The 14,201-nt window shown below is 43.1% G+C and overlaps 1 protein-coding gene across 1 annotated transcript; it reads right to left on the bottom strand.

Moving 5' to 3' along the window:
* Positions 1-3,716: 3,716 nt before the first annotated feature.
* Positions 3,717-13,546, bottom strand: LOC116324054 (scavenger receptor cysteine-rich type 1 protein M130-like). Its single transcript, XM_039616759.1, has 13 exons — positions 13,457-13,546; positions 12,731-12,763; positions 11,084-11,230; positions 10,769-10,888; positions 10,281-10,445; positions 9,569-9,709; positions 8,041-8,346; positions 7,687-7,968; positions 6,177-6,482; positions 5,823-6,104; positions 5,406-5,741; positions 5,161-5,243; positions 3,717-5,048 (listed from the first exon to the last, which is right to left on the bottom strand). Exons 1-13 carry the CDS (start codon positions 13,497-13,499, stop codon positions 4,995-4,997), a joined length of 2,298 nt encoding a protein of 765 aa, XP_039472693.1. The 5' UTR covers positions 13,500-13,546; the 3' UTR covers positions 3,717-4,994.
* Positions 13,547-14,201: the final 655 nt, after the last annotated feature.

The following is a 14,201-nucleotide window of genomic DNA, read 5'->3' as shown; positions in this document are numbered from 1 at the left end:
GATCCTTTAAGTAGAATAAGCAGTTATAATGATTTTCTTGGTATATTTTCTTGTGATAGGTGACTTTAGATGAGAGGTAGGCCCTTGCAGCAGTGACAGTTTTGTGCGCAGGATGTTGATGATCAGATAAGGAGCAAGAGGAAGCACATGCAGAGACGTGCTTCCTTTGATTCTCTTAAAGGCAGTGCTTTTAAGAGTTTTACAAATGCTGAGTACGGTTGATTAAGATATAAAAATAAATGTCAAAAACTAAACACGAATACGCAATTAGGTTCATGTTTTGAGTAATATTAGGATGAATCAGGTTTGAATGAAGAGAACAATTGAGGAACAGAGTAAGTTAGAGCCGTAGTAGGGAGAAAGTGTTTTCTATCCTTTGCAGGAGGCCCAGAAGAGAGGGACCCAGAAGAGGAGCAGAGACCACTTAAGCATGGAGTGTTCTCAAGTGGGAGCGGGCAGTTCATTACTAAGACCACCTAGATGACATGGGGTTGTCTGGTTCGCTAAATCACAGAATGCCGAGAGAGGGTCAGAGTGGGAAAAGTGATTCTAATGTCCATGACGTCAGGGGTGGACAGGGAAGCAGCTGAATGGGCCAAGGAGTGACCCAACATAATGTATGGCGACCTCTGGTGGTCCAGAGGTCGAGAGTGGGAGTATTGAGAATAGAAATATTTTACTGCTATTATTTGCTGCTATTTTTATAATCATCATTAACATTTCAGTATTAATAGTGATGTTGCATTTAGATGCATTCAGATGCTCAAATATATGGTTATAGTCTTTATTACAGGTCCAAGAAGAACCACTTTACACGGTTGAGTTGAATCTATAATTTAAATGTTTTTAATGCTTCTATGATCTCAGTGTTTCTGTGTAGAGGGCAGAGACAGGAAGTTATATGTCTTTGAAGTTGCAGGCTTTTGCAGAAGTGAAACTGAAAGCAAAGAGAGCATTTAAGGGCGAGACACACATACAGACACATATAGTACGAGAGGTCACGACACGTACGCAGTACACAGCACGCACGCGCCCTCGCACGTGTACGCACACACATATTTGATAGACTCATGTAGGTAAGAGTTTATAACTGCAAAGTCGAGGCGTACGTGGTAGTCTGTTACAGGAAGTGCACCTGATGTTCCAGGAGATAAGCAGATAAGCCTGGGCAGGATGGAGACAGGAAGCGCTTGGCGTCGACCCGAAGAAGATGTTCTGTTTTAGACTATGTTAAGAGTCATTGTGGTTTTGGAGTGACGTATGCTTTGTTTAAATCTGCCTAGCAACAGAAAAGGGGGCTGTACTATTGTAACCCTATAAAACCGTTGTCTGAATATGGTAAAGACAGTTCAATACTGATTGGGTTGTTGAACTCACACATGTGTTTATTAAAATGCTGTCTAATTGCACACCGGACCAGATCTGTGGTTATTTATGGATTCCTCTCTCAACATTGAACCTTAACAATGTGCAAAGCTGGTAGAGACATACCCTAAAAGACTGGCAGCTGTAACTGCAGCAAAAGGTGGTTCTACAAAGTATTGACTCAGGGGGCTGAATAATTACGCACACCCCACTTTGCAGTTATTTATTTGTAAAACATGTTTGGAATCATGTATGATTTTCGTTCCACTTCTCACGTGTACACCACTTTGTATTGGTCTTTCACCTGGAATTCCAATAACATTGATTCATGTTTGTGGCTGTAATGTGACAAAATGTGGGAAAGTTCAAGGGGGCCGAATACTTTTGCAAGCCACTGTATGAGCAAGCACTTTGGTGACACTGGGGAGGAGAAGGAAGACTACAAGCTAAGCTAAGCTAGCTCTAAGCTCCCAAACAGTCTTTGATCAGTTGTTGTTGATCAATGGTTATGACAATTTGCATATTAAAGAAGGCCTCCCAGCCCATTGTTCCTTCACTGGGCTGGTTTCAGTCATTATGCAAATGTACTGTTTATAAGATTGAAACCTGCAGTCAGCTGAGACTGAAGAAGTCACTTGGATGAGTGACGAAATGTTTCTCCCACTGAAAATGTCCAGATGAACAGAATCAACTTTCTGGGATTTCCCTTGTGATTGAGAATGCATCAGGACATTCCAGTGGAAAGGTTTGTGATAAAAAGCAGCTCTCACTGCATAGGGTGACCAACCGTCCTCTTTATTTGCACTTGTTGACTTGTAAAAGCCTATATGACATTTTTTATTTCACCATTCATTAACAGCAAAGAAGGCATCATTTAAATATGTTAAAGTTTTCTTTAAACAAACAGTCTTCTTAAAGTTCTTCATTACTGGGCCAAGTGTCTCTTTTTTGGAAGTTAAAATATGGTCACCCTACCACTGGATGAATCCTGCTGAGCTGTCAGGTTTATGCAGAGATCACACACACGTATCTTTTTCAGGTTTCAGTGTCTAATTTTGTGCTTCTAATGTGCCTAGTGTTAAATGACGCCTCCGTGACTTACAGATTTCATCTCTATCTACAGTCGGGTGCAGTACAAACAGGACAGGCTGTTGTCTAAGCAGCTGGGAAAGAATCACAGATTTTAGCCCTATGGGAGTGTTAGACCCCCTATAGATCATCTAAATCTGGAACTCTCCACCATTTGACCCTTGAACTGAAGAAGCTTCTCAGATGAGAGGTGAAACGTCTTCAAAAACTTAAAGAAGTCCAGACGCTTTTCTTTCCAAGCTCCTTAGACTACAATGAGCTGGATGACTGAGAACCTTCACAGACAGGGCAGGCTGTTGTTGCAGAGTCCTACCTGAGCCCCACAGCAGCAGCAGAACCAGCAGCAGGTGATCCATGTCAGGTCCACGTCCGTCTCCTCTCGGTCTGTCCGACTCTTCAGCTCTCTGCTAATAAACTGCTGTTTCCTCTTCATCTGTTATCTACTTATCAGCCAACTGTTTCTTTCAACTGAAACACCACAGATTAAAGATCAGCTGTTCTTGCATGGATCGATTTCATCATGCCAGACTCTGAGATGTTGACTCAACTGTAACGATGTGAAGTGTTCGGGGTCCGATGTTCTGACCCAGACTGTGTCGAGCTCGGTTTAACAATCACATCAGGGGTGACACATATATGCTTCAACCGCACAGCTGCTTCACACACCTGAACGTGACGTTTAATAACACACAGCATCTCCTCATGTTAAAGCTAAATAACCACTCTTCTATTTTCTTCTTCTACATGTTCCTGAAATGTGTTTCAAAGGTTGTTGTTAATGTAGTTTACAGGAATGATCTCAGCCTTCTGGGGTGAAATTTGCTGCACTTACACAACATTTCAGAAAAAATGTTTCTCTTTTTTAAATTTATATATTAACAATAATAAAAAAATTATAATTTGAAGAACTTTTGAAAATCATTTGCAGAGTTATCTGTTCATATCCAGACATGCACACAAGTTTATTCCTCAGATACCTGAAAGTCACATCGTCCTGCTTTTATTGTCTTTTTTTAAGAATCTCTTTCTCGTTATTCAGACTTTGCTGTCATCAGACACAGACAAGAAGATTTTTATTAATTTAAATATTTCTTTGGACGCGTCAGTGAAAGTTTTTTTTAGCCTAAAATCACAGGTTTAAGATCCAGAGCAGATTTTAAAGGGTTAACCTTCATAAAGTGTGTGACAGCTACAGGAAAGATCTGACACATTAATCTGATCACACAGATGTTGAGTTTAGCTGCGGTCAGTCGGCTATCTGAAGTTGTATCATCTGTAATCTGATTGGTCGGTTTTTCACGCAGCAGATTAAAACAAACTCAGGTGAGTTTGGTTGAAAACTCTCTTTCAGGTTCTCCTGTTTCATCCTCTGGTTTTAAGTTAATGCTGCTCAGCGCGTAACATGATCCACGTCAGCTGTCACATGACAAAGCTGCTCAGAACTTCCTGTCAGAGAGGAAACACACGAAGGTGATGAGGAGATAAAGAAGGAGAGGAAACATGAGTGAGGACACTTCTCCTGTGAGTCACGTTAGAGTTTGTGTGGAAACACTGGGACACCTTTAATGAACAGTTTAAAAACAACATTTATGATATTTATAAATATTTATATGTGATGGAAACAGTTTTGGTGGTAAAATTTCTTTGACGTCATTCAGTTTTGTGTTCTGATCAAACAGATGTGCGACAATATCGACTGTGTTTGAGTCACAGGCTGTAATATCTCAGCCTTTCCACATGTGGCCTTTATTAGAGGAGCCGTGGATTACTCACAGGGAACGCTGGGATGCAGGAAAGGTGGCGCCAGGATCAGAGCAGGGACGCATTTCATGTTTCCAGCGTGTAAAAACGCAGCATTGGTACAAACCCAGCACATGAGCTCATCTCACTGACGGCCACATCAGTGTGTCAGGAAGAAATGCAGCATGCAGACTCTCAGCATACAAAAGAAGCTTTATTGATCAAAACAATCTGAACAGAAGACGCTGAAGAACAGGAGATCCTGGAAATCCACCAGAGGAGGAAACTAACCTGAAACCAAGAAACTAAACTGAGGAGCAAAGAAGGAAACAGGAAAAAACAGGTCGGAGCAAGAAGGCGACCAACTTCACATAAAATGTCTCACCTGTCCCCAGCTGGGAGCAGAGGACAGGTGAGACAGTCTGCAGCTGCACACGGGAGGGTCAAAGGTCACAGAGCAGAGCCAAAATACACCAACTATTTTTCACTGTTTGGAGAGTTTTGACAATCTGATCAATCAGTTAATTATTTATGAAACAGTCACATGTTGATCGATCAGTGATGATTAGCTGCAGTCATTATTTTAGGGATACAAACAGGACTGGAAGAAGCTGGAAGCAGTAAATATAAACAAGTATTAATGCTCACACTTTAATACAGGAGTAACACATGACCTGATGATGTAATATACAGAATACTGTGGTTCTACATCATGTTCACACTGTGGTGAAGGATGCAAACACTTCCTCCACCATGTGGAGGCGCTGCTGAGCTGCCTGCCTTTCTGGACACTGCCAGCTTTAACCATCCAGCTCCTGGTCCTCTGGTGGGCGGGGCTTCTGCCTCCCGGTGACCTGCAGAGACACAGCAGCACACAGGTGTGAGTCAGCGAGTCGCCGCTCTCTTCCAACGGGCCGAGCGCTTCGTTCCACAGCGTCCTCTGATCAGCAGACGTGTGCACGCTACCTTATGGCTGAAACAGACGGCAGAGATGAAGAGCAGCAGGCTCAGCAGCAGGAGCAGCAGTCTGATGACAAACACTGTTGGATCTGATGAGACACATTCAGCCGTCACATTAGATGTTAGGAGAACAACAGCTGGCATCAAACACAAACATCAGGTAGGCCCCGCCATCTCTGACTCCATCTGAGCCTACGTCAGGTGGGACCTGCTGCTGTTTCATACTTGAGCTCCACTCTGCTTCAGCTCACCTGAGACAGTGAGAGACAGCTGACGGCTCTCAGAGGAGAAGTTACGAGAAAACACGAAGACGCGATAAACACAGCTGTAGGTTCCTTGGTGGGCGGGCTCTGCAGCAGGGAACAGGAAGTGGGCAGAGTGATTGACAGCTGGCTGGGTGTAGTTGTTGGTGGTGCTGGAGGAGGTGAAGGTGAGCTGGAAAGAGCCTCCTGGGTACTGAGGCTGGATGGAGCAGCTGATGGTGAAGCTGGAGCCTTTTAACACCCAAGAAGACTCCTGCTGCTGGACCTGGGAGTCCCCGTCATTGGACGAGAAGGACGCTGAGATGATTGGCTGAACCAGCAGGTCTGTAAACAGACAGATGATTGGCTGAACTTTACTCGACTCCTTTAAGGTTAAACTCCGTTGGCTCACAGCGACTCCCTTACCTGAGCAGATGAGCTCCAGGACGGTGGGTGACTGGGATGATGTGGCACACTCCCTCAGTGTAGATCCAGATTTAACACAGGCAGGTTTGATCTTCCACGTTGGTCCATCCCAGGATGCATTTCTGCTTCCTGTTAAAACAGCAGAGCCACAGTCCAGCTCTCTGCAGGCTACAGCTGCATCCATCAGGGTCCAGCCTGAGGCCTCCACAGATCTCCACAGTCCCTGTTTCACCTCCAGTGTACCTGCACAGCGACTGGCTCCTCCCACCAACCTGACAGGCTCTGACAGAAAGCAGAGAGTCATCAGTCACAGAATAAAGTGAGTTTGAACCAAAGCTGCAGCTCCTCTTCTACCTGAGCAGGTGAGTCCAGCAGCTTTGCCAGGTGAGCAGCTGCTTCTCACTGAGCCTGAGCTTCTACAGTCCAGGAGAGCAGACTCATGGCCTCCACACTGGAACTCTCTGCTCCACACTGGAGCCTCCACTTCTCCATAGAGTGCCCCCTGGAGGAGCGAAGGAGGCCCACAGCCAAGCTCCCTGCAGACCACCTCTGCATCCTGCAGGTCAAAGTCATCTTCACACACTGAGGACCATCTCTGGTTAGACTTCACCTGCAGTCTGCCTGAACACAGACTGGAACCATTCAGCAGCCTGACAGAGTCTGCAGAGAGGTAGAGGACAGAGAGCTTCATCACAGGGTGTGTAGCTCATGTGCTACTGTATATGACTGTAGGCTTGTATTTAGTTAAACATGTATACTTATTTGTTATATGTCAAACTCTGAACATTGATTTGCAAATTATAAAATTTGAAATGAACAAATTAGTGTAAACTTCATCTTTTACAGATGTAGATTTATTCATGACAACTTGTCTTTACTTTGTTTTTGTGTTTAAATGTTTTTCTTGTTATTTTAGTTATATGTACAAGTTCAAAATAAAATCTATTCTATTGTATCCTGAAACAAACATTATAAAATCATCAGCATGTGTCAGTCGTTTCTTCTCTTTCACCTCCTCAACCCTTAAATCACATCTTCAGTTAATCCATAAAGACTAAAGTCAGAAAGTAAATCCATACTTAACCATCCTCACAAAAATCAACATTTAAAAGACGACTGCTGCTGCTGACCTGAACATGGTCTCCTCCTAAAGTAATCTTTGCTTTAATATTAGCTCAAATTTGTATCCTCCGATCTGCTGGTTCATGTCTTTGACAGTGAAAAGAGGAGCAGGTCTGGTTATTGATGAAACTTGAACAGGGTCAGGTGATGGTTTAAGACCTCAGCTGCATCCTGAGATGGACGAGGTCATAAAAACAAAGCCGAGCGTGTTCAAAGTTTCCACTGTGGAGCTGTTTCTGGAGACACGGCTAAAGCAGGAAATAACACAAAGGTGGTTTATTGGACCTTTGCAGGTCTTTATATATCTGTTCTTGTGTCAGTGTCAAAATTGTACCTGAGTCACAACATTTTAAGTCGTGTATCTGAGATGAAAATAAGTCTGATTACGGTGATGTTCTAAGAACCTGTCGGCATCAGCATTGATATGATCTCTTACCAGATGGTCTCCAGGCAGATCTGGATTCAGAAGGAATCCTGCAGATTCATCGAGCACCTTAAACTTACTAAAGGATACTAGAGGCAACGTCATGAATATTCAGAAACAAGGCGGTGGGTTATTTTACTCTTAGACCAACTGATGATGATGAAGGAAGGACTGACAACCAGACTGTGGTGTCTCAACATTCCTACCAAACGAGGAGACCATGAACACGTCCAGTGAACTTCTACCATGGTCACTGTCACAGAGGAGACAGGTAACGAGAAACTTCACCATCCTAGATGATGTCTGTGACAGACTTACCTGAACAGGTGATATCAAGGGTGGAGGAAGAGTGATCTGCTGATGCGCACTCTTTCAGAGCATATCCAGCCTGAACACAGAGTGACTCCACCCACCACACCGACCTCTGTGAAGAACTCTGTGTATTTCCTACAGAAACAGCAGAACCACAGTTCATCTGTCCACAGACAGCAGCTGCATCCTTCAGGTTCCAGATTTCCATCGCCACTGGTCTCCACTCTCCTCGCCTCACCTCCAGTGTACCTGCACAGCGACTGGCTCCTCCCACCAACCTGACAGGCTCTGACAGAAAGCAGAGAGTCATCAGTCACAGAATAAAGTGAGTTTGAACCAAAGCTGCAGCTCCTCTTCTACCTGAGCAGGTGAGTCCAGCAGCTTTGCCAGGTGAGCAGCTGCTTCTCACTGAGCCTGAGCTTCTACAGTCCAGGAGAGCAGACTCATGGCCTCCACACTGGAACTCTCTGCTCCACACTGGAGCCTCCACTTCTCCATAGAGCACCCCCTGGAGGAGCGAAGGAGGCCCACAGCCAAGCTCCCTGCAGACCACCTCTGCATCCTGCAGGTCAAAGTCATCTTCACACACTGAGGACCATCTCTGGTTAGACTTCACCTGCAGTCTGCCTGAACACAGACTGGAACCCTTCAGCAGCCTGACAGAGTCTGCAGAGAGGTAGAGGACAGAGACGGAGGATTATGGTGATGAACAGATAAAATATGAATATTGTCAAACAGTTTTTATGGAATCTGAAGATTTTTGACTTTACCAAAGCTTCACTTGTGTTTGTTATATTAGAATGAGCTGGTGAATCGGTTTCAGGATATCCTAACCTAGTAATGTCATAGACCGTTCACCTGTTGCAGATGTGCCCCGCCCCTCGCCCTAGAAGGGATGGATAGTAGGGGTGGGTTTTGATTATCAATTTATCGATTAAAATCGATTCTGGCTTGGATAACGTGATATCGGTTCATTAAATTCTTGAATCGATTTTTAAATATAAATTTATTTTGCCCGAAACGCCAGAATCTCAGGTGAAACCTCACAAAATTTCAACAACCACCAAACAGCTAAGACAGTAAATGAGAGGACATAAACACACAGCGCGACATGCGGATCAGAATCAGTGAGATGTCGCCTTTCTCACCCGACGGGCGCTGCAGCTTTAAGCGGCTGTGCGCGCTCCCGCGGACGGCAATCACTTTTTGGCACAACAACTGCACGGACACGGTCGGGGCTGAAAGCCGACAGCTCGCTGATTCTGATGTTTCGGCGGGTCCGCGCTTTGTGTTCACGCCCTTTTTGCGCTGATTCTAAAGCTGTTAGTTTGATCTCTCTCCAAACAATATTGACCGAACCAGCAGCAAAAGAAGATCCAAACTACGCTTCACATAAACATCGTCATGAATGGAAATGTACTGATGCATGATCTGAATTATAATATTTCTGACTGAGGCAAAATTTCCCTGATTCAAATCGAATCAAATCGTGGATCGAATCGATTCTAGAAATCAGTGGCAATATCCAGCCCTAATGGATAGTCTCCAGCTCTCCTGAAGAAAAGGGTTCAATATTTAATCCTTTTTTTCCTAAAACTTGAAGGTGCTGTTAGCAGCACACGTGTGTCTATTATTCTGGTGACAATAAAAATGAATAAAGCAGCAGCTAACTCAGACTAGCCTGCAGGTCTGTAGCCAGACTGCAGTGATGCCTCTCTATGACAATCTGACTTTCATGAAAGTGTTTGTGAAGCAGTGTTGAACCCGGTTGTAAGGAAGCATATAGAAATGGAGTAGAAAAGCTCTGTGTGAGAAGCAGCCCACTAAGAGAAGACCTCAGCAGAGAGGTCACGTGTCACTGTAAACTGATGAAGGACTCTTACTGTACCTAAGCTGTTAGCGCTGTTACAGAGGCTCATGGAGACATTCTTGACCAGAGCATGGAGAGAACTGAAGCCCTCTATAAGGTACATGTGATCAGTATCAGAGGCGATGGACTTCATGTCCCTCTCTGGGGCAGCCCCCACACCTGAAAGAGGAAAATATATTTATACTGAGAAAATAAATAAACAAACAAAGAAAAAGAAAAAGAAAACTGGCATGAAACCTGGATGACACACCAAATCCACTCTACATGTATCATTAATGTTTTCAGCTGGTCCTTTTTTTGGTCTGTCACACATGTGACGTGTTTGTCACATGTGTGACAGACCTGTGAAACACGCGTATTACACATATACTCCTCACCCTATCTCTAAGGGAGAGGCCATCCACCCTTCAGGGAAAGCTCATTTCTGCCACTTGTATTCGCGATCTTGTTCTTTTAGTCACCACCTAAAGCTCATGATCATAGGTGACAGCTGGGACGTTGATCGACTGGTAAATTGAGTGAATACTCCTGAATCCAAGGTTTGGCTAACGGACATATTCTCCTTCCCAGCACCCTGAGACAGACTTTCCACAGTGTGATGTCCTATAGTTGCAGTACACCCTCTGGTCTAACAGTCCAAAGGTACCACCCCCTCCATGCAACATTGTCAGTGCAACACCATCACCACCACACTGTTCAGACTAAATCAATCAATGCAGAAATCATTCACCAATAGCGTAGACCTCGATGCCTGTGTCTTTCAGGTTCTTTGAGGGCAGATGTATGTCATCATTTGCTGCTCCATCTGTGATCAGAACAACGATCTTTCTGGAGTCTGGACGCATTCCCATATAGGGTTTAAACTGGTTATGGAGGATGTATCTCAGAGCTTTTCCTATATGATGGAAAGAGAACAGGTAACAACAGGTGTAGATTTACAAAGTTCAGGGATTCAAAACAACAAACATGAACACAGACATAAAAACTACTGTAAGAAACATCCAATCACGGAGATTCTGATTCTGGGTTTAATCCTGATGTGTTTCTACTGCGTTTCTTTGAAGTAGTAATTTTCCTTTAATTTAAAAATGACTGACCATATCAAACTGCACTCAGTTTCCTTCCCTCATTTAGAGAAACTAAACTTGGTTCCCATTTCAGCTCTCACAGTCTGTGGTGACAGTCTGATGTAGACTGGACAACATGCTGCTTCATCACCTGTGTACGATGGTCCCAGAAGTTGTACTAATCTTTTTATCGCCTCTGTCAGGGAATCCTTGGTCAGATGGGAATTTAAGTACCACTCAGCCATTGGTGCTCTAGCGAATGATGTCAGACCTACAGAAAGCACACAGCTTTGTGTGAAACAAGTACACAGTTACACAGAAAAACAAAAAAAGAGAGATCAAAGTCTCTAAAACATGATAATTATGAGCATTGTCTATAAAATTACCAAGAGATACTTTAATCACACTATTAAAAACTCTGTAAGTACTAGTATTACCAGCAGTATGAATAACAATAAAATCTTACCAATCTGGACTTTGTCCGGGCCGATGTTGAAGTTTTTAACGATCTCAATAAGAAATGACTTCATGACTCTAAAGTCGACACTGCTGATGCTCCCAGACTCATCCACCAACATCACGAGGTCAGCTTTGGCTGTTTCACACTGAACACCTGAAAAAAGCAAAAGAGTGTGGGATTAGAGAAGAAGAGAAGACCTACCATATAACTTCAGTCCAGATTTTCTTTTCTTTAAACTTTATTTGACAAGGAAGAATAAGAAAGTCTTTCATGAAAGCATGAGGAGAAAAAGCTGACCTCCTTTCTATGAGCGTGCTAACCACAGAGCCACCGTGCAGCTTTTACAAAGCAGTATACGTTAGCATGAGGCTACAGGCAGAAATAAAAAACCCAGATGGGCGTTATGAAGCTGATCTGATAACGAACTGCATATTTCTGAACACAGACCAACACAATCTATTGTGAAATGACCGGTTTGGATTCAGACAGCATCTCTGAGTGAAGTTATCTCTGAGTGTCTGACAAGCTAAAACTGGTTTAATGTTTGGAGATGTTTGGGATATAAAAAATTCTCTCAGATATCTTAAATCTAAAGTCATGAGCCTGTTTTGAAAATGCACAGAGTAGAAATGACAGATATTTGCATTAAACTGTAGGATGTGAAAACAGCTTGATCCCCCTGGCTTCAGATTCTCTGGTGTACCTCTTCATGTTCTAGTCACTGGCTTCCTGTTTATCACAGAATTCATTTCAAAGTCCTAATGTTGGCTTATAAATGCCTACACAGTCTTATCCTCCACACCTTTGTGCTGTACTTCAGCCTGATATTCCCTTAGATCAGCCAACCAGACGATTCTGCTTGTCCCAAAAACTAGGCTGGAACTCAGAGGAGAACTTTTTCAGTTGTGGATCCCAAACTTTGAAATACGTTGCCTTTAAATATTAGACAGACTTCCTGTTTTTAAGTCTCTTTTGAAAACACATCTTTTTTCAATAGCGTTTGGACAGGTGTCAGTTTGATTTCAGGTGTGATTCTCTTTTTTTGTTTTATGTGAGTTGTTTTATCTTTTGCTTTATCTCTTGTTTGGTTTTTGTTCAGCACTTTGGGCAAACTTTCTGTTTTTAAATGTGCCATAAATTTGGATCTGGAATTAAATCAAGCATCTCAGTAATCACTGTTGCCATGAGCAACGTCCGGACCAGTATGATATGGATTTTGAGCTGATTGTATTTTGTACTTTTTGCAACACTTGTCACACCTTTATACCTGCTGTGAGTGGGAAGACACAGGTCACCTGACCACAGTGTGTCCACAAAGAAAGCACTTCTATGTTTTCCCCAAGAAATGCTGCCAAATCTCACTTTATCTGGTGATAATTTATTATATAATCACTAAATAATTCTACAAAAGGCAGAAAATTATCTGCCACTGACCTACAGTCATATTTCATTTATTGTAAATGCTGGCAGCAGTTTTTAAACACAGAAAGATGGTCACACTGTCTCAGTGATGATCTGTTTCCTGTGCTGCTAATCAGGTAATTACACAAATGTCTAAATAACTACGAGGTTTTGCTCATCAAGAGAAAGCAATGACAACTATCAGGAAAAGAGGAAGTGACATCGCCTCCGATGTCAAACCTCCATCTTTACCTGCTGAGTCGTGGTTTCCTTCAGCCCAGAGTCCTGAGGAGAAAACATCAAACAAGCATCATCATGAAGCACACACTGATGATCGAAACAACTCAATCTGCAACCTTCATGTCACATTAAGGCTACATGAGCTAACGTGTGGCCAACTCAAGGTTTACCATAAACTCCTTACAGTGTGGAAAGAGTGAAGGCGTGTCACAGCAAACAAAGGATTTTAAAGGAAAAGTTTGCTAAATCTGAGCTCAGCGTTCATGAACCTGAATATCAGACAAGGAGGAAACGGTTCATTAAAAGATCATAAACGGCACAAACTCACTGCTAGTGACAGCTGTTGCAGACGAGGTTTGTTTCTCGCTTGAATGATGACATGTTAGCAGTTTAATGTTTTATTTCAACTGTATTCATCCTGAGAGGAAGCTGATATGACACCAAACTTTAAATGACCTGAATTAACAGACGATGGTCAAAGTGTAGTGTGAAGAACGGTTTAGACATGTTCCTCCTGCCTCCTGACAGCCAGTCAACATCAAGCATGAACCCTGAACATGAATAACAGACATAGAGTTTTTCTGTTTGACTCTAATCCCAGCTCAGTATCAGACATTTATAGTAAGATTAACTTTACGCGCTCTGTCTCTTTAATCCCTCTGAAGACCAGAAGACCATCTTAAAATAAGATGATTCCATTTATTTCGACATTTTCGAGACGAGGGTTTTGAGTCCTACCTGAGCTCCACAGCAACATGAGCAGAACCTGCAGGTGAGCCATCTCTGGTTCCTTCTGCTATGTCCTTTGGTCTTGTGAGCTGTCCTCTGCTTAGCAGCTTCTCAGAAATGAGGACACTAACATCTTAAAGATGAACTAGATAACAGAAACACAACATGGCTCTCTTCACCTCTGTAATGCTGTAAGGCCTGTGGTTAACCCTGCCTCGGCCCTTTTCTGCAGCCCACAGCCTTGAGTGAGCTTTTAAGAGCACAAACTACAAAAAAACTACAGCTGTGGTAGCTCCTCAGGTTGCTCCAGTATTTCACTGTTTGTCTTTAGTCATTGTTTTATGATTTCGTTATCAAAGTGATAGCAAAGTGCCCTCCTGCTCATGGGCATTGATACTCAGCAATCTGTTTTTCAGCAGGTTGTCTAAACTAAAGCAGACAGTGGAAAAAGTAGAGGCAGTGATGCATGTGTCCAGAGGAGCACAAGGAGCAGAAGGAGAGGAGGTGATTGGTCAAATTAAAATCAGATTTAAATTAATTAAATTAATTGTGACTTCCACTCTTCTAATCTTTTCTGTCATGGTAAGCCACAAAATGTCCAAGAACCTCGTTGAAACTACAAACATGCATCCTGTAGCTGTCTGCAGTTTCACATTGATTCAGTGATTATCTGTGTACCCATCAGATATCCGGTTTATGACTTGCCACTGAGATGAGTCTGCCTAGCAGCAGATTAGTGACCACATTTCCTGTA

The sequence above is a fragment of the Oreochromis aureus genome, linkage group 8 (assembly GCF_013358895.1).
Source record: "Oreochromis aureus strain Israel breed Guangdong linkage group 8, ZZ_aureus, whole genome shotgun sequence".
NCBI classification, from domain to species: Eukaryota; Metazoa; Chordata; class Actinopteri; order Cichliformes; family Cichlidae; genus Oreochromis; species Oreochromis aureus.
Note: the sequence above shows the minus strand (reverse complement) of the source record. Positions and strands in the feature narration are given on the sequence as shown.